This window comes from Cyprinus carpio, chromosome A15, assembly GCF_018340385.1.
Source record: "Cyprinus carpio isolate SPL01 chromosome A15, ASM1834038v1, whole genome shotgun sequence".
NCBI classification, from domain to species: domain Eukaryota; kingdom Metazoa; phylum Chordata; class Actinopteri; order Cypriniformes; family Cyprinidae; genus Cyprinus; species Cyprinus carpio.
In genome coordinates, this window is record NC_056586.1 from 24,551,513 (window position 1) to 24,572,322 (window position 20,810).

Sequence of the window (20,810 nt, forward strand, 5' to 3'; positions counted from 1 at the left end):
TCACACACAGCACACGCAGAGCAAACGCACACACCACACACCACACCACACACACAACACGTCACTCACACACACACACCACACACGAGAACAACACACACAACACACAAACACACGACACACACAACACACACACACCACACATACGCACCAGACCACACACACTCACACAACCACACTACACCCACACACACACAGACACAGACACACAACACCCACACGCACACCACTACACACACAATCACACACAAACACACAAAAACAAACACAAAGACCCCGACACACACACACAAGCCCCACCCCACACACACACACAAATCTCACATACAACACACACGCCACACACAAAACACAACCCACACGCACACGGGCCCAGACACCTCACACATAATGCACACGCAGCGGCCTGCACTCACACGCACAACGAAACGGCACACAAACGCCAACGCAACACACACTACCCACCACAATCAAACACACAAAAACACACACACAAACACACTCGCACCAGCACCAGCACTCACGCTCGCAAACAGCACGCACCACGCACGCTCCACACACCCCACACACACACACTTATTAAATAGATGCCATTATATGCAATATATGTCATTTTGGATAAAAGCATGTTATCACCATTACATACATGATAAATTTTTAGTAGGACACTAGACATTGCTTAAATAACTAATCTTATATTAAATTTATAATAATTCTATTCATTATTGTTTTTAATTTATTACATTTGATAAATCTGATTTATTTATTATTTTATTTAATTTTCAATATAGGTGTCTTTGGAATAAAAATTGTCTGGCAAATGCATACAATGTAAATGTTCTGTTTGGACGATGTTAAGCTTGTCCTTCAGTTTTCTTTTTTTCCAAATAAATGTCAATAGACTTTTAAATTACATCATATTAATTCTTACATATTTAATATTTCATATTATAATACTCTAGTCAGAGGCTGATTGTGGTCTCTTTTTATTTGTTTTACCAAATTTGTCTATACAAGTGCAAAGATGTGATTATTTTTGGTCCATTTTCTCAGGAGAAGCAAGACTAAAATATATTTTAAAATATGTGTAAATCTGCTAAAAGTTTATGTTGTCTTTCTGTTGAACATAAAGATGAAAAGACTGAAAATATAAAAAATCATTTATAAATAATTCTGTTTTGTGCAGGCGTTCAGCAGAACCTCCATGTGGTTTTGATCCTGGACTGCACTAACGAGCACTTCACCAACAGGAAGTGCTCGGTCCAGTGGATGGAGGGCTGGTCCGACAGCAGCACAAAGAAGATTAGAAGGACGGCTGGTCCTACAGAACCACAAATAATTCAATCAGCACCTTAGCCACAGCTTATTCATTCAGCACCGTCATCATCTCTATGATCATGTGACTCTCCTTTAGATCCCAGAGATGCTGCTGTCAAGGATGGACGCAGAAGACGAGAAAGATGGAGACAAACAGAAGAAGAAGAAGAAATCTGGTATGAGGCTGAAGAGAAGTGTGTGTGTGTGTTTAAGGATGGCTGTAGGTGGATGTTAATCTGCTCTTTGATCGGTCGTGTTTCAGGATCTGTGCACGCAGAGCTCTACCGCTCCTTCCTGGCGATTCACGAGTCGTGTCGGGAATTCGGAGCCACGCCTAGTCAATACCTGAGCTTCCTGCAGGTGCACAACAACAAACAACAGCACCTACAGGTCAACACCGTCACGGATGCAGACAAGAGCTCAGGTTCACAATGAACTCACACGCTAACGTTTCTGCACTCGTGTGACCGCAGGCGGGCGTGGCGAAAAAAAGAAGGTCGTTTCTATGAAGCGAAGGCATTCAAACATGACCAGAAGTACCAAACCAAAACAAAGCTAAATCATCTGAAGAGGCTGAGCTCAACCGAGCAGAGCGGCTCACTAAATCACAACAAACATGCCAAGTCTGACTGTGTGTGTGTGTGAGGCGTGTGGAAACAAAAAAAGGAAGAGATCAATCACCACCTCTATGCAGGTGTGTGTGTGTGTGTGTGTGAGGCGTGTGGAAACGAACACGTGAAGCTCCCCGAGTGTATTAACATGTGGTGCGTTTCAGAACGCCAGCGACCAGAAGACAGAGATGGAGAAGATCAAAGAGAGGATGGCACACGAGGTCTCCAAGATCGAAGAGAGGAAGAAGAAAATAGACGAGGAGCTCCGAGAGGTTCAGGTGAGCACAGCTAAACACTCCCATTAGCAGGTAACTAAAACTAAAGGGAAACAATGAAACAAAATGTGACCCTGGAGCACAAAACCAGTCATGAGGGTCAATTTCTCGAAATTGAGATTTATGCATCATCCGAAATCTGAATAAATAATCTTTGCATTGATGTATGGTTTTGTTAGGAGGACAATATTTGTCTGAGATACAACTATTTGAAAATCTGGAATCTGAGGGTGCAAAAAAATCTAAATATTGAGAAAATCATCTTTAAAGTTGTCCAAATTAATTCTTAGCAATGCATATTACAAGTTTAGATATATTTACAGTAGGGAATTTACAGAATATCTTCATGGAACATGATCTTTACTTAATATCCTAATGATTTTTGGCATAAAAGAATAATCAATAATTTTGACCCATACAATGTATTTTTGGCTATTGCTACAAATATACCCCAGAGACTTAAAACTCATAATAAATGTTAATTGAAATAAAATTAAATATGAAAAAATATTAAATATTAAAGCTTTTTATTTCAGCATGTACCAAACATAACTAAAACTAAATAAACTGAAGCTAATAAATAAAAACTAATGAAAATGTATAGACATTTTTAAAAACAACTAATAAAACACAATAAAACTAATAATACATCAACAACAAAATAAATTAATTAATTTATTTTTTTATAAAAAAAAAAATACAAATAATAAATAATAAAAAAAATAAAATAATATACTCTAAAAATATCACATACTAATAATATTTTTAAAATATTGTAACGTTTAATAATAAAAATGTATTTATAAATAAAAAATAATATATTTTTTATATGCATCTGATCACACAGATCTGTCTTCATCCAGGATTAGTATATTTTTTTTTTTTTGTATTTAGTAGTATTTAAATTTTGTATTCATATTACATTTTTCTATTTTTCAGTTTGCACTTTTAATTTATTCTTCATTGGTGTTGACTATATCACTGTTAATTTTAGTTTTTCATTTTATTCAGCTTTTATTTGAGTTTTTTATATCTGCCAAAGTTAATGCATTAATTGATAGAATGTAAACAAATCTTTAACAATATTAAATGTTTCAGGGTTGTCATGGCATTTTAATTCATTTTAGTTTTGAAGTCATGAAGTGTATTTTATTTTCAGTTTGAGATTTTTTACCCATGTTTTTATTTAATCTGTGTTTCTTTTTTCTGTAATTTTAGTTCTGATTGAATGAACACAGTTGTCTTTTAAAACTCACATAAAACATGTTATGTGTGTGTGTGTGTGTGTGTGTGTGTGTGTGTGTGTGTGTGTGTGTGTGCTCAGCCCCTGGTGGACGAGGCAAAGCAGGCGGTGGGGAACATTAAACCAGAGTCTCTGTCTGAGATCCGCTCGCTGCGCATGCCGCCCGACGTCATCAGAGACATCCTGGAGGGGGTGCTGAGGCTCATGGGAATATTTGACACGTCGTGGGTCAGCATGAAGAGGTGAGGGAGACTCTGTCATCATTCATGCTTTATATTCCCACTTTAACGGCCGTAACCAATATGAATTCGGCCTTTATTTTATGGTGTTTTATCTCTTGCCGGGAAAATTAAAACTGTCCTTATTACGTACTTATTACACCTTCACACTCTTCCAGCTAAATGAATCCAATCTCATTCTAGACTAATTAATGCTTTTAATTTAACGCATTTTCATTGCAAATAGGCGTGTGGAGACGTTAGGTCATTTGCTTTCGGTTAAAAGCATTAAATTAGTTGAATAATTGAAGAGCTAATGGAGTGTTTATAAACGGCAGTTTCTTAGCCAAGCCGAGGAGTGAGGGGAACAGATCGCCACGGTTTGATGTGCGCAGCATCACTCACGAAATACGACAGAGCGTCGAGGAGCTGCCTGCAGAGAAACAAGGCTTCGTTTTGACCCCAAGGGTCAGACACACACACACACACACGATACAAAAAACTCAGTTTTTCACATTGTACATACAGACCTAATTTATGCTGAAAATTACACTTTTTTTTTTTTTTGCACTACTTGGCTGAATCTCAAAAACAGTTAATTTTAAAAACATGTAATTTTGAATTAATTATGTAATGTACTGTAATGCATTTCTCCACCATTTCTTTTCATTCAGTAATTTTTGCATTGTGATAATTTTCATGACAATTAAGCCCATTTCCCTCCCCTATTCACATGAAAAAACAGTTTTCAAAAAATAAAAAAAATTAAAATAAAATATATTTATATATATTTTATTTTATTTTTTTTTTTATTTTTTGAAAACTGTTTTTATTTAAAAAAAATAATAATAATTAAATAAATATATATATATGTTTTATAATACTATTAAAATATAAATAGCAGAATTGATATACATATATTATATTATACATATATATATACATATATTATTTTTATTATAAAAAGTAATAAAAGTATTGGTACGTATTGTCTATTGAACTGACTTTGAATTTAATTTACATGAATTCAGTTTACATTTAAATAAAAAAAATGAAATTGTAAAAGAAAAACAGTAAAAATAATTTTTTACTAATACAGTAATGAGACTCTAATTAGAATTGCAATGAATGAAAATGAGAATTTATATAAATGAATTACAAATTAGATAATTTGAAGCTAAAGGCTTCATGTTTAATATTCAAAATAAAATCTATTTTTATTTTTATCTTCATTGCAGGAGAGAATGTAAAGGGATAGTTCACCCAAAAATGAATCCTGTCATCATTTACTCACCATCAATGAATTTCTTTCTTCTGCTGAACACAAAATAAGATATTTTGATGAATGATAGTAACCCTTTGACTTCCATAGTATTTTTTTCCATACTATATGATAAGCCAATGGGGACCAACAACTGTTTGGTTACTATCATTTTATCAAAATAACTTTTTATGTTCAACAGAAAAAAAAGAAAAAGAAACTCGTACAGGTTTGGATCAATTTAAGGGTGTTTACAAAATCTTAATTTTTGGGTGAACTATCCCTTTAATCCAGACATGTTTACATGAGATTCACACATATTCGATAAAAAAAAAAAAAAAAAAAATTCATGCCCTGTAGTCATAAATAACACTCTTCAGAAAGCTTCATCCAGCTAACACTCAAACTCAACACCACTTTACGGTGAACGGTCATCTTACATCATCGTTGTGTTGCAGAATGCCAAGCGCGCGAGTGCAGCCGCCGCTCCCTCTGGCCCGCGTGGGTGAAGGCCAAACGTCCAGTACTCACAGTACCTGGAGAAGATCCAGCCGCTGGAGACGGAGCACGCGGGGGATGATGGAGTCAGTGCACACCTCAGCAAACCTCTGCTCACAGTGAGATCCTGTCTCACACTGTGTCTCTGTGTTCTGTCCAGAAACCTGCGGAAGACGGAGAACCGTAAGAAACAGGCTGGAAAAAAAGAGCTGAACTCGGTAGGAGAGAAAGTTCTGGAGCTGAAGGAGAAGTAAGGACGCTTGATATTAGCATTTGGCTAAAGTAGAACACGATCTTTTAATAAGCTTGAGAGTATTTCATGCGCACAAAATAGTCCACTTTTAATTATATTACTAAGATTATAGATTATTTTTAAATTTTATTATTTTATTTATACTTTTTATTTAGTTTAATAAAGACTACTTTTATTGAAACTTTCAATTGAAACATTTTCATTATATTTTTATCATTTTTATTTTTATTTAGTTTAAGACTACTTCTAGTTATTGAAACGATTAACATGTTTTTATTATTGTATATATTATTTTTTATTTTAATCAATTTTAATTTATTTTAATTGTTTGATTTAGTTTAATAAAATAACTTTTATTGAAACTTTCATATAGAATGCATCAATTTTGGTTGAACAGTTTTGTTATAATATTCTGAATGCGATTGTATTTTAATATTTTTGCACTTTAATTTTAGTTAAAATTTTAGTAATTTTTTTTTTATATATCTATATAGTTTTTATTGCGTTTTTGAGTTTTTAGTCTTAATTTATTTAGCTTTAGTTTTGTTACCTTTGCCACTAAATAAGATTTAAAATAAAATAAGATTAATTTAATTTAATTTTTATGTTAATGTTTTATTTTATTATAGTTTTAGTTTTGAGTAGTGATGATCAACCCTGGTGCATTCTGGGATTGCGTTCTTCACAACTTGATCTTTGCATATGATACTGCCTTTTGGAAAGACCTTCACACTGTGTCCTAGATGTCTTAAATGCTGTCTAGGTCACGTAGCAGCTCCACTAGGTTTCTGAGTGTGTGTACGACGTCTCTGTCCAGGTTTCAGGTGTCGTACGACTGAAGCGGCTAAACTGGAGTCAGAGGTGAGCAGAGCACAAGAGACCATCAGCGCAGCCGAAAAGCTCCTGCAGCGCTGGACGGAGAAACACACACGCTGGACCACACAGGTGTGTGTGTGTGTGTGTGTGTGAGAGAGAGAGTGTTTGGATACTCTTGCTGTATATGTATCTCTCCTTCCATCTGCTTCCTGCTGTAATTAAATCTCATGTGCTCACGTCTGAAGACACACACATCTCTTTACAGCGCAAATGTCTGTCACGTGTGTGTGTGTGTAGGTGGATGAGATCAGTGAGGAGCTGGACACTCTTCCTAAGAGAGATTCTCAAAAAAAACCCCTGTCTGCTGCTTTCATCACGTATCTGCCTGCAGCTCCTGAACAGCGGCGCAGCAGCCTCGACCACTGATGATGAGCAGCTCATGACTACAGAGTAACACACACACACACACACCACACACCACACACACACACACACACCACACACACCACACACACACACACACACCACAACACACACCACACACAGACACACACACACACACACACACACACACACACACATTAAGAAGTTAAAACAGTGACGAAATCAGCACACTAGTGGTGTCACATGTCAGTCAAACAGATAGTCCCGCCTCCAAACTCACGTCATTGGTCAGAAATCGACGCGTCACACACTCAAACTAACAGAGCAGTGTTTTGTGTAAATGTCAGTGTTTCACTCAGTTACTGACTTACTGTGACTCTGAACATTACACAGACACACCACAAGCTCAACACACAACAGCGTTAACATGCAGACAGACATCTTTTCCACATTTCCATTTGACCAATCAGTTATTTATATTATAGCATTTATAGTATTTATCTATTATATATATTTAAAATCTTTAGCTGTTAATTTTATATTTCCAGGTATTGTTTTAATTTTAGTTTTGTAATTTTGTTGTGATTTGTATTATTTTTTTTTTACCTAGCTTTATTTTTATTTCAGTTCAATTTTAGTAGTTTTTGTACTATAAAACTTATTCTTAAAAAAAACTTCACCTACTGTAACTGAAATAAAATAAGTTTGTTTTTCATCTGATATTTTAATTTTATTTCACTTTTATTTCAATTACCCCCCCCAAAAAAAGATTTAAGTGTTAATTTTTAGTTTTTGTTAACAATACCAAAATTTAATTTTTAAATTTGTACTTTTTTTTTTAAGTTGAACATTTTCGTCTAATATATTTTATTTTATTTCACCTGTATTTCAATGACCAAAAAAAAAAAAGTAATGTATTTAATTTAAGTTTTAGTTAACAATAACAACACTATCAGTAAACAGGAACACATGAACCAATCAGTAAACACACAGCATGTGACTTTAAAAACTTGTTTCAGTATGTTTGTCGTGGTTTTGAACTCTTCCTCTGATTGGCCGAGGCTTTAACAGCTGTTCTCTGATTGGCCGAGGCTTTAACAGCTGTGTTCTCTGATTGGCAGAGTTCGATCTGCGTCACTTCCTGTGTTCTGAGAGCGAGCAGCTGATCTGGAAGAGCGAAGGTTTGCCATCTGATGACCTGTCGATGGAGAACGCTCTGGTCATCCTGCAGGTAACACACACACACACACACACACACACACAGACCGCTCTGTTCATCGGTGTTCCCAGCGTTCACTCATTCATCTGTCTGTCCTCATGCTGACATCAGATTCATGAAATCAGGTCACGGGTAAGACTAAAATTACATGTTTACTTAGAAGTGTTCACTTCCCGTACTTTTCTATACTATACTATACTATCAACTAGTCCTAACTCATCTTTAACCCACCCAAACCCCAGAGGCCTGTTCACATCAAAACTGTGTCACACATGCATATTTGATACATCATGCTTTTATGGCTCATATAGTCTGATAGAGTGAGAATATGGAGGAAAAAATACATAAAATGTTAATCTATGACATAAAATGATCTGAATATCAGTCGTGGGGCTAGATAAGAAAGAAAGGCTCCAATAAGATACGATGAGAGGCTTGTAAATGATCCAAACATATAACAGTGCAAGTGATTGGAGACAAACGCTCCTCAAAAAGATCCTGATGATAAAGGCTCCTCAGAAGATGTTGATGGAGAATCAAGTTCTGGAGGCTTCAGTGTGATAGATCATCTGGAGATATTATCTCCTCCAGATGAGGAACAGTGTAAAGTAAAGCGAGTCTGGATAACAAATGCTCCTCAAAAATCAATTAGGCACAATTGAGTTGAAAATAAAAAATAGCATTTTTGATCTTGCTGATCATTTAGAGGCCTTAGAAACGTGCGTGTCAAATATGAAACAGTGCACACAAGACCAATAACATGCATTGAGAAAATAAATGGGAACATTTCTATCTTTAAAGCAAAAATAAAACATCTTGTCATATGTGTATCTATGAGTTTATATAACAACAGAAAAAATGGGACTTGATTGCAAGCAGGGTTTCATTGTGTGAACAGGCCTTAAATAAAAGTGTTGCTGTGAACGTCTTATTAACATAGACATTGTTTTTAAAACATTTCCCCTTGTTTACGTGTGATATAGCTGGTTTTTGGGATGTATGATCTCATCTGAACTGACTGAACCCTTTGAGAAGTTTATAATTAGCGTTCTTAAGGAGTCTGGTTTCTATGGCGACCCACTGTGATGTTGCTAAGAGAACGAGTGAAATACAAGAGAACAGGAAACAGAATCTGATGAAAGCTGTCAGGAACACGTCTGCACATAACAAATGATATTCTGCATAAAGAAATGAGGTTTAAGATTTAATGAATTCTGACTTTTTTTTTTTTTTATGGCAAACACATTTTCTCTCAAGTTTGGGTTGAATATGATCTAGATACGTTCCTGACAGGTCCCTGATCTGAGGTATACTGTCACTGTTTGTGATTTATCTCTTAATTAATGAATATATAATCTCTCTAGAGTGCTTCTTGTCCGTTCCTGATCGATCCGTCCTCTCGTGCGACAGAGTGGTTGCGAACTCATCTGAAAGCGCATCGTCTGGAGGTCATAAACCAACAGGTCTGGGCTGCATGTCAGAACTGTAATACTGTATCCCACAATGCAGTGCACTCGCAATTTAATTCCAATTCAGTTTTCACTTTTATTTCACAATTTCAGTTTCATTTACAAGTTTCAATTTCAATTTCCAACTCCTTTTGGTATTGTTTTGGCAAATATTAAGACATTTTTTATTTTTTTATTTTTTTTTTTCAAGATAATTTGATTAATAATGTAAAAAAAAAAAATAAAAAAAAAAAAATATATATATATATATATATATATTATATATTATATAATATATATATATATATATAAAACATTATTTTTTTATTTTTTAATTTTTTAAATTGTTTTTGTAATAATTTTATGTCCCGTCATGTCAGAAGACCCCCTGAAGCCGCACATGTCCGTGTTTATTTAAATCTGTCTCTGTCTCAGGATGCTAACTTCATGACGGTGTTGGAGTTAGCCGTGCGCTTCGGTAAGACTTTGATCATTCAGGAGATGGACGGCGTTGAGCCCGTCCTGTACCCGCTGCTGCGCCGAGATCTCATCGCACAGGGTGAGTACACTATTTCTGTATCAAATAATAAAAATAGTTAGACTTCAGTACATTAAAATACACATTTGACAGTAAATCAGTTGTAAATTATTCATGTTAACATTAGTTGCAGTTGTGAAATGCTAACGGATTATTTATACAGTTCACATATTTGGACATACTGTTTTCTTGAATCAGTTTTCAGATACTGAATGTAACCTAAATCTTGCAGTCGAATTCAAAATGCAAAATTTCAGCACATGCATTGAATCCGATTGAGAGAGCAGTCAGATTTGGTTTACATGGCTGATATTTTGCCGTTTAACAGATTATTTAGTATGTCCACCATCCCTTAATTTGGACTGAGTTCTGTCGGATTGATTGATGTGGATACATGAAGTCTTCTCAGTCATTATTAACGGATTATTAGGTTGCATATAAATCTGATTGGTTGTGAATTTGTCAATTCACTATGATTTAACTTTAAAAAAAAAAATTTACTGACGCTGTCACACATGAACGTGGAGTTGGATGCTCCTTTAGGAAACACACACACACACACTGCACCTGTAGTGTGTTTATCCTCCTGTCCCAGCTGTGTGTATGAAATAAGACCCGCGGGCATCTCTGAAGCCTCCTCCACATGCTGCTGTGTGTGTGTGTGTGTGTGTGTGTGTGTGTGTGGAGCAGATACAGCTGAGTGTATCAGGGACCGGCGGGAGGCAGATAAACCAAGAGCTTTTCAGTGCTTGGATGAGGAGAGAAAGAGAGAGGGAAATTAAAGTGTGTGCTCAGACTGCTGCATTGCAGACTTACAAAAGAGACGACACACACACACACACACACACACACACACACACACACACACACAATGTTGTGTTCTGTACCATCCAATCTGGCAACCCCACAAATCCTCCTCTTATACAAGGAGGGATTCCACACCTGGGCTGCATTCATTAATGCTGTTTTCACACTGCACACTACATACTGTGCTGAGTATGGGGATTTGAGGTTTGCATTGAATCAGTGTTATTTTAGTATTATTTGTATACTGTTATAGTATGTATTAATATTTTGAAATAGCTTTTATTTTTATATTTATAGTTTTCATTTTAGTAGTTTTGTTATATGCTTTTGTCTTTTTATTTTACATGCAGAACACACTGCATGTAACGCTGTATCCCACAGTGCAGTGCACTCAACTTTCCAGTGAGACAAATGAATTGCAATGCAATTCAAAAGCAATTTCAACTGCTTTTTTCTGTTCTAACATCTCCTCAACTCATTATTCAATCCTACTGCCAAATTAAGATTTTTATTTTATTTTATTTCAATAGAAATCTTTTTACCGTCTTCACCGTCACTTTTGATCAATTTAATGTATGCTTGCTAAATAAAAATATGAATTAATTTTTTTCAAAATCATACTTACCCCAAACTTTTGAACGATAATGTTCTGATTGGCTGTTTATATTTTATTTTATTTTATTTTATTTTGTAACATTTCAAATGTCTTCACCTTTACTTTTGATCAATTTAATGCATCTTTTCTAAGTATTAATTTCTAAAAAAAAAAAAAACATACTGACCCCAAACTTTTGAACGATAGTGTTCTGATAATTTAATTTAATTTAATTTAATTTAATTTAATTTAATTTAATTTAATTTAATTTAATTTAATTTAATTTATAAAATTATTATTTTATTATATATTTTTATTTATATTTTTTGAAATAGTAACTGGCTGCCATTCACTGATTTATTCATATAATGCAATAAAGTGATTTGCAAATAAAATGTAGCGTACTATTTTTCAGTTAGCAGTACTCTAGTACAGTATTTCATTCTGAACCGGATTCATTTTGCTGTGTGTGTGTGTGTGTGTGTGTGTGTGTGTGTGTGTGTGTGTGTGTGTGTGTGTGTGTGTGTGTGTGTCAGGGCCGCGATACGTGGTACAGATCGGAGACAAAGTCATCGACTATAACGAGGATTTCCGTCTGTTTCTGGCGACCCGTAACCCCAGTCCCTTCATCCCACCTGACGCCAAGTCCGTCATCACAGAGGTGAACTTCACCACCACTAGAGCAGGACTGCGAGGACAGGTGACACCCGCACACTCACTCATCACAAACCAACCGCCCTGACACCCTAAAACTCATCATCATCACATGTGTGTGTGTGTGTTCAGCTGCTAGCGCTGACCATCCAGCAGGAGAAACCAGAGCTGGAGAGCGAAAAAACCAAGCTCCTGCAACAGGAAGAGGAGAAAAAGATTCAGCTCGCTCAGTTGGAGGAGTCGCTGCTGGAGGTACTGAGCCACCAATCCCAGAATGCTCTTTAATGGCTCTTTGTCTCCATATACAGTTTTGTGTGTGTGTGTGTGTGTGTAGACTTTAGCGACGGCTCAAGGGAATATCCTGGAGAATAAGGAGCTGATTGAGTCTCTGAACCAGACTAAAGCCAGCAGCGCTCTGATCCAGCAATCTCTGACTGAATCGCACCGCCTGCAGACGTCACTCGACCAGGTGATGCTGGGAAACGATTCTGAACGAGATAGTTGGGACAGCAGGTGGCACCAGTGTAACATCAGTCTCTCCGTGTGTCTGTAGGAAAGAGACGCGTACCTGCCGCTAGCCGAGACGGCCAGCAAGATGTACTTCGTGATCACAGATCTGTCCAAGATTAATAACATGTACAGATTCAGTCTGGCCTCGTTCCTGCGACTCTTCCACAGAGCGCTGCAGACCGAACAGGTGACGAGGACACACACTCATCACACACTGACAAAATAATGAATTGGTGAAGCTAACTGTGTGTGTGTGATGCAGGAAAGCGAGAGCACCGATGTAAGGATCTCCACGCTGGAGAGCCGTCTGAAGAACATGGTGTACGAGTATATCTGCCGCTCACTTTTCAAGGTAACACACCTGAATCCCACATCACACCTAAAAACACATGCAACCAACCAAACCAAAAACCCCGTTCCCATAGCAATCACTCTTCCCGTACCCAAACACAAACAACACCACCCACTTAAAACCATACAGCATCAATCATCTTTTTGATGACAGTTATTGTAATGACCAGAACAACGTGCTCTGAGCAAATGATTCGTTCACATGACTTGCAGCAAAATCATATTTAATTTAATTTAATTAATTTTATTTTATTTTATTTTATTTTATTTTATTTTATTTTATAATGAAAGTGACAATTAAAATTAAATATTAAATAAAAAATAGTTCATTTAAAATATTAATAAACGATATAATACTTCATAGATATTGCTAAACCTAACGTTTTGCAATAACACTACACTTTAATATTATAAATGAATTATTCATATAATGCAATAAAGTGATTTTTATTGTTTAATTAATTTAATTTAATTTTATTTTATTTTATTTTATAAATTAAAAATAATAATATAAAATTGAAGCATAAAATATAAAAAATAAAAATAATAAAATTATTAAATAAAATTAAAAAATTAAAAAAATTAAATAAAATATAATAATATTGTAATATAATAAAAAAAAACAAAAAATACAATTAAAATTAAATATTAAATAAAAAATAGTTCATTTAAAATATTAATAAACACTATAATACTTCATAGATATTGCTAAACGTTTTGTATAACACTACACTTTAATATTATAAATGAATTATTCATATAATGCAATAAAGTGATTTTTATGTTTAATTAATTTAATTTAATTTAATTTTATTTTATTTTATAAATTAAAAAAAATAAAATAAAAACAAAAAAAAAAATATAAAAAATAAAAATAATAAATTTATTAAATAAATTAAAAAAAATATATATAATAATATTGTAATATAATAAAAAAGAATGAAAAAGACAATTAAAATTAAATATTAAATAAAAAATAGCTCATTTAAAATATTAATAAACACTATAATACTTCATAGATATTGCTAAACGTTTTGTATAACACTACACTTTAATATTATAAATGAATTATTCATATAATGCAATAAAGTGATTTTTATTGTTTAATTAATTTAATTTAATTTAATTTTATTTTATAAATTAAAAATAATAATATAAAATATAAAAAATAAAAATAATAAATTTATTAAATAAAATTAAAAAATTAAAAAAAAATTAAATAAAATATAATTATATTGTAATATAATAAAAAATAATGAAAGTGACAATTAAAATTAAATATTAAATAAAAAATAGTTCATTTAAAATATTAATAAACACTATAATACTTCATAGATATTGCTAAACGTTTTGAATAACACTACACTTTAATATTATAAAATTATCTGTTAAAAAGAGGCTGTTTGGAAAGCAGTTTTTTAGGGTTGCTTCGTTTGCTAGCTGGCAGAATAGCTTTGGATGTTAATTTTGTCATCATTATCCCTGCATCATTCATCATATTTTGTCACATCCAATCCTGCTTTCTTTTGCCTGTGAAATTTTGCAGAGCAATGGTAAATGTGACTTTAGTCTTAGTGTCACAACATATTTTAAAATCCAAAGTAATTTGATTAATTGCATTTATATATAATTTTTCTAAATGTGTAATAAATAAAATGCATGGCTATAATACGATATTTGTAATTTAAATCAGTTTATTTGAAGTTTGAGTCGATGCAGCACAATAAAAATGAATGTGTGTCCACTGAGAGAGCGTCAGTGATTCTGAGGAATCTGTGTGTGTGTTTACAGGCGGATCAGTTGATGTTTGCGCTGCACTTTGTGAAGGGAATGAACCCAGAACTCTTCCAGGAGAATGTAAGTGTGTGTGAGCGTTAAACTCTCATAACCGATCCTGAATGAATGATGACGTTTCTATTTCGGGTCGTCTACAGCTGCCGCAGCGGCTCTGACAAGACAGATGTGCTGTTATTAGTCCTGCCAGTAAAGCAGAATGAAACCAAATCGCTTGTGTTTGTTTGTGTCTCTTGCAGGAATGGGATGTGTTCACTGGCCTGATCGTTGGAGACATGGTTCGTAAGACGGTATGAATGTCTTTATTCTTTTCTCCATGTAAATAACACGCACCTCTTCTCTTCAGTTGTAGAAACTCTCTCTGTTTTTCCTCAGGACTCCCAGAAGTCTCTGCGAGAACTGTTTCCATCTTGGATTGATCAGGAGAGGCTGATAGCTGTGGCTCTGCTCAAGGTAATAAGGGCCTTTTGATTTCCACGATGTGGAGAATGTGAACGGAATTGCAGAATAAAAATTTGGATTCGATGAATAAATCCAAATGAATAAATCCAGAGCTGCTCTGAGAGTCACATCACCAGCATTTCACAATTTCATTTGAGAAAAGCTATCATCATATCATATTCACACAGAAACTCAGGGCTCTTTACGACAACCCGCCAAAATAAAAGTTCAGTTTAACATGAAGAAATTGTGACAGAGATATATTACTGTTATGCAGAAGAATGTACTTCTCAAAGGAATAATAATAAAAATAACAAATGAATAAACTTACATTTTTTATAATGTATTATATTTAATTCATATATATTTATATATATATATATATAATATATATATATCTATATATATATATAATATTTTATTTAATTTTCATTTTAACAGTAAATCGCTCTTGTGCAGAATTGTGTTTGCCGAAAAAAATTTAAATAAAAAAATAAATTACAATTTTAAGTTACAACTTAAAATATTAATTAAATTGTTGATGTGAATTTATTATATGTATTCTCACATAATATGTTTATAATGTATAATTGTTATATGCCTTCATTTGATTGCAACCATTTTTTGATAAAATATAAGTGTTTTAATATTATAATCATAAATCAAGAAAAAGACAACATAGACCGTTTCTAAAAAAAAAAAAAAAAAAAAAAAAAAAAAATAAGGCCCCTTCTTAATCAAAGTTTAATTTAATTAATTAGAAATGCTTTTTGATTACCAAAATTAAATTTTGCAGTTAAAAACCAGAAAAAAAAAAATAAACAGAAAATTATGAAAATGGAATCCAGGAAAATTACTATTATTTATAAAAAAAAAAATTTCCTCTAATTAAAAAAAAAAAAAAAATAAAAAAAATACTTTTTTTTTTTTTTATGAAAATTGTTTAACCAGTGAAACAGAATCCAGAAAAATGTAACCCAAAAAAAACAATTTTTACGATAAAAATAAAATGGGTTTCATTAGGCCCTAGCTAATCAAACTGAGCCAGACGTTTGATTTTGTCAGCTAGTCAAACCAGGGCTTTCCTGAGCAATACTAGGTAGAATGTAACTTGAATGCAGTGCAAGTCACTCTGGATTAGATTGATGTAAATGATTATTAGCATTGCTTTGTCTGTCCTTCTCTAGTATGTTGATCAGTGGTTTCTCTGTCTCCAGAGCACATTTCCAGTGCTGTACCAGTCTCTCTGTCTGAACGACTCAGACCTGTGGCTCACGTTCTCACACAGTTCCTGCTGCGAACAGGAAATCCCGCCCCCCATTGCCAAGAAGATCTCACTCTTTCAGCAGGTGAGCTGTCAGTCAACAGTCTGCACCAATCAGAGTTCTCTCAGAGTACTGACTCTTTATCTCTGTCTCTTTCTCAGGTGTTGGTGGTTCAGGCGTTACGGCCGGATCGCTTACAGAGTGCGATGGCAGCCTTTGCATCTCAAGCTTTGGGTAAGTTCAGAGAGCGACGACACACACACACACACACACACACACACACACACACACACACACACACACACACACACACACACACAGCTCTGAGTCAGGCATGGATAAGATATCAGACGGCTGACTCTCACTCTTTGTCATCAGTTTGTGTCGAGCTTTTCTCTGGAGCTTAATTATGATTCTCAGAGTGAACTCAACCTTCAGATATATTATAAATACCTCACGCACAGCTCTCTGCGAGTGTGTGTGTGTGTGTGTGGTCGATACAGGCATATAGATTTAGGTTTAGTCATCAGCTTATTATAACTTTCAAATAAATCAGTCAGTGAAACAAAACACACACACACAATTACTGACTAATGATCCCCACTACCACCACCAACAATACACAATTAAAACCTGAGCAAACACACCAATCATCTCATCTACCTTACCAACAACACGCACACACACACACACACACTAGTAGGTTTATAAGACAGATAGATAGATAGATAGATAGAGAGAGAGAGAGAGGGATGTATGGATGGATGGATGGATGGAGGGATGAATGGTGGATGGAAGGATCAATAGATGATAGATAGATAGAGAGATAGACGTACGGACGGATGGATGGATGGATGGATAGATTGAGAGATTGATGGATTGAGAAATGGATGGATGGATGGACGGAACGAACGATAGATAGACAGATAGACGGATGGATGGATGGATGGATGGAGGGATAAATGGTGGATGGGAGGATAGATGGATGGATGAAAGATCAATAGATATATGAATTAATGGATGGTTGGATAGATTGAGAGATGATGGATGGACAGAATGATAGATAGATAGATAGATAGATAGATAGATAGATAGATAGTATAGATCGATACATGATAGATAGCTCGATTAGTATCGATAGATAGATAGATAGATAGATAGATAGATAGAATGGATGGATGGAGGGATGAATTGTGGATGGATGGATCGATAGATGGAATAACAAATGGATGGAGGGTTTGATAGATAAAAAGCCAGATGATGGATGGATGGACGGATTGATAGAATGATCATTAATAGATGGATGGATGGATGGATGGATGGATGGATGGATAAAAAGATACCTATGGATGGATGGATGGATGGACGGATTGATTGATAGATGGATGATTAATAGATGGATGGATGGATGGATGGACGGATTGATTGATAGATGGATGATTAATAGATGGATGGATGGATGGATAGATAAAAAGATAGATGATGGATAGATGGATATAAATAGTTTGAGCTGATGAGGTTTCAGTTTCTCAAGCACTGAAATGCTGCATCTGTGTGGAGTTTGTCTTTCTCTCTCTTCATCCTCTCTAGATTTATTTCAGTTCAGTTGTAATTTTATTTGGTTGGGTGGGGGGGTTGTCTTTTTGTGTGTGTGTCAGTGTTGTTTTGTGTGTGTTTTGTGTGTGTGTGTGTGTGTGTTGTGTGTGTGTGTGTGTGTGTGTGTGTGTCTGTGTGTGTCTGTGTGTGTTTTATTAGCTCATCTAATGATTCCAGTGAATCACAGCAGTTGCTCTGACTAGGTCAGGTGGGACTGTAGCGTCAGGCACATAAAGCAGTTCACATCATATAACTCCACTATAGTGTGCTTTTGTGCTGATACTATCCTCAAAGAGAAGAGGAGTGTTTTTGACGTGGTCGAGGGTCAGTGTGAGGCTCTGCCAGCAGAGGGAGCTATTGATGTCTCTCCTCTTCTCTTGGTTTTGAGGAACTTGATGGGATGATGGTGTTTTTTTTTCTTGGATATCCATTACTATTATCGATTCATGCTTGGTCTTTATATCTGATGTCCTCAAACAGCAGTTTGCCTCATTTGTAGAGATTTATTGGTGGACTAGCAATTGAACTCCTGACAGAAAGACAGAAATTAAAATCCAAAACCCTCCACTTTCAACTCACAAACTCATCAGCCCAGAGCCCAAAACTCTGGAGCTGGTTTTTAATCGTAGGTTTGTGCGCTAAACATTTAAACCGTCTAAGTAATGCGTGTAAAGATTTATTCATCTAATAACGTTACGGTTTGTTTAGATCATTTCAGCAGGCAGCAGCCCTTCCGTCAGCAGAGCACAAGTGAGTCTGAATTCAGACTGACGATGAAGTTTGCTATTTGTACATTTCAGTATCAAATCGAATCGGTCCTGAGCCAAAGCCCTGACTCACTCCATTACCTGCCTGATCCTAATCTAACACTCGGTGTGTTCCTCCAGTCACTAAAGTCACAAAGATTATAAAAATATAAGAGGTAGAAATTAAAAATAAAACATAATATATTCACATATATTAAAATAAAAATATAATATAAGATATAAGATGTAAATAAAAATAATAATTTTAGATATAAATGTTTATAGAATTTTAAATAAAATGTGTTATTATTTTTGTTGTTTATAAAAAATTGCAAAATAGTTTCATATATTTCTTTTATTTCAAATGTTTCTTATTTTTCTAATTTTTAAATATTTTTTATTTCAAATAAAGTGCTCCTGTAGCTCAAGTGGTAGAGCATTGTGTTACCAAGCGCAAGGTTGGGGGTTCGATTCCCCGGGAACACATGATAGGTAAAAATTGATAGCCTGAATGCACTGTAAGTCGCTTTGGATAAAAGCGTCTGCTAAATGCATAAATTTAATTTTTAATTTAAATTTAATTTTAATTTAATTTAAATTTAAATATTTTTCTATACAATCTTTTCTGTAAAAATAATACATTTTATATAAAGATTATATCTTTATATTTATATATATATATATATATATATATATATACTATATATATACAATTATTTTTGCAGAAAGGATTGTGTGTGTATATATATATATATGCAAATGATCATTTTATGTATTTCATATTATTTATGACTTAATTTGTGTATTTGTGTAATATATATATCAGTGCAATTTCATATACTTCATAACTTCATTATACATATGACATGGTTTATATATTTTTTGTTTAATTCATAATAATAACTATATTTTTTTGTAAAACAGTAATTATATAGGACTATATACAGTATATATATATATATATATACTGTAAAACATATAATATAACGTAGTTTCATATACTTCATATTACATCACATTTTTTATATATTTTTTATGTTAAAATCTATGTATTATTATTTATAGAAAGCAGAATTATATCATATATATGATAATATATATAGATATATATATATATTAAATGACACACAAATAATAAAAAATTTCTTGGCCAACAGGAAATATTTCTGAAAATTTTTACCATTGGCAGGTGTGTACATTTTTGACCTTGGTTCTAGAGAAACTTGTGGACCGTTTGTTTTCTGTTCTGGGTCAGTTTTACCCAGACCCACAGACAGCTGGCAGAAACACTGTGTGTAGGGTTCATGGTGGGTGATGTGTAACAGCTAGCAGCGCTTTGAGCTCACAAATCATCAGTGTGAACAGCAGCCCTCGTTTCCAAACACTCCCACCATCTCTGTCTCTACCTTTCTCTCTCTCTCTCTCTCTCTCTCACACACACACACACACACACACACACACACACACACACGCGTACATGCGTGCGCGTACGGATGTCATTACTGATAATACAGCAGTTTTGCCAACACCAGCGCTTCCGCAGCCACATTCAGTAAAATTAATTGCCTAATTAACAAATAAAATGGCATGTTTGCCTGCGACTGTGGTTTAGTATGCAAGACATTTAGTCCAAGGGCGAACCATCGGATAGTCTGTGATTAGCGTTTCCAATGTACGCTAAAACACATTTCCAAAAAACACTTATGATTATAGTAGAAAAAGAGCAGGAGGACAGGAACGAAATGAGGATGGATAGCCTGCGTTATATTTTTAACTGTTATGCGATCGGGGCTCATCTACTCGCTGAGTGCTGACAAGAGTCGGTCTGTCTGCGGTCTCGCTTTGATGTAGTTAACCGCAGTAAAGATGCCAGACTTCATTGCCTGCACGCAAGAGCTTGCACTGTGCATCCGATGAGCACCTGTGAATATAAATTATGAGTCAAATGAGTACAGAAAATATTTTTGTTC

General features: G+C 34.4%; 1 protein-coding gene across 1 annotated transcript in view; it reads left to right on the forward strand.

The window, feature by feature from the left end:
- The window catches only part of LOC109109629 (cytoplasmic dynein 2 heavy chain 1-like), a 62,139-nt gene extending 45,219 nt beyond the window's left edge, over positions 1-16,920 (forward strand). The window contains 26 exon segments of the mRNA XM_042771747.1: positions 1,173-1,302; positions 1,415-1,493; positions 1,580-1,741; positions 1,791-1,833; positions 1,984-2,011; positions 2,093-2,206; positions 3,528-3,688; positions 4,003-4,132; positions 5,384-5,499; positions 5,575-5,681; positions 6,494-6,621; positions 6,790-6,912; positions 6,915-6,942; positions 7,998-8,107; positions 9,460-9,558; positions 9,979-10,102; positions 12,020-12,183; positions 12,270-12,389; positions 12,472-12,606; positions 12,691-12,834; positions 12,910-12,999; positions 14,790-14,855; positions 15,032-15,082; positions 15,168-15,245; positions 16,451-16,582; positions 16,660-16,920. Coding sequence (XP_042627681.1) covers positions 1,173-1,302; positions 1,415-1,493; positions 1,580-1,741; positions 1,791-1,833; positions 1,984-2,011; positions 2,093-2,206; positions 3,528-3,688; positions 4,003-4,132; positions 5,384-5,499; positions 5,575-5,681; positions 6,494-6,621; positions 6,790-6,912; positions 6,915-6,942; positions 7,998-8,107; positions 9,460-9,558; positions 9,979-10,102; positions 12,020-12,183; positions 12,270-12,389; positions 12,472-12,606; positions 12,691-12,834; positions 12,910-12,999; positions 14,790-14,855; positions 15,032-15,082; positions 15,168-15,245; positions 16,451-16,582; positions 16,660-16,905 — 2,908 coding nt within the window. The 3' untranslated portion in view covers positions 16,906-16,920.
- The last annotated feature ends 3,890 nt before the right edge of the window (positions 16,921-20,810 follow it).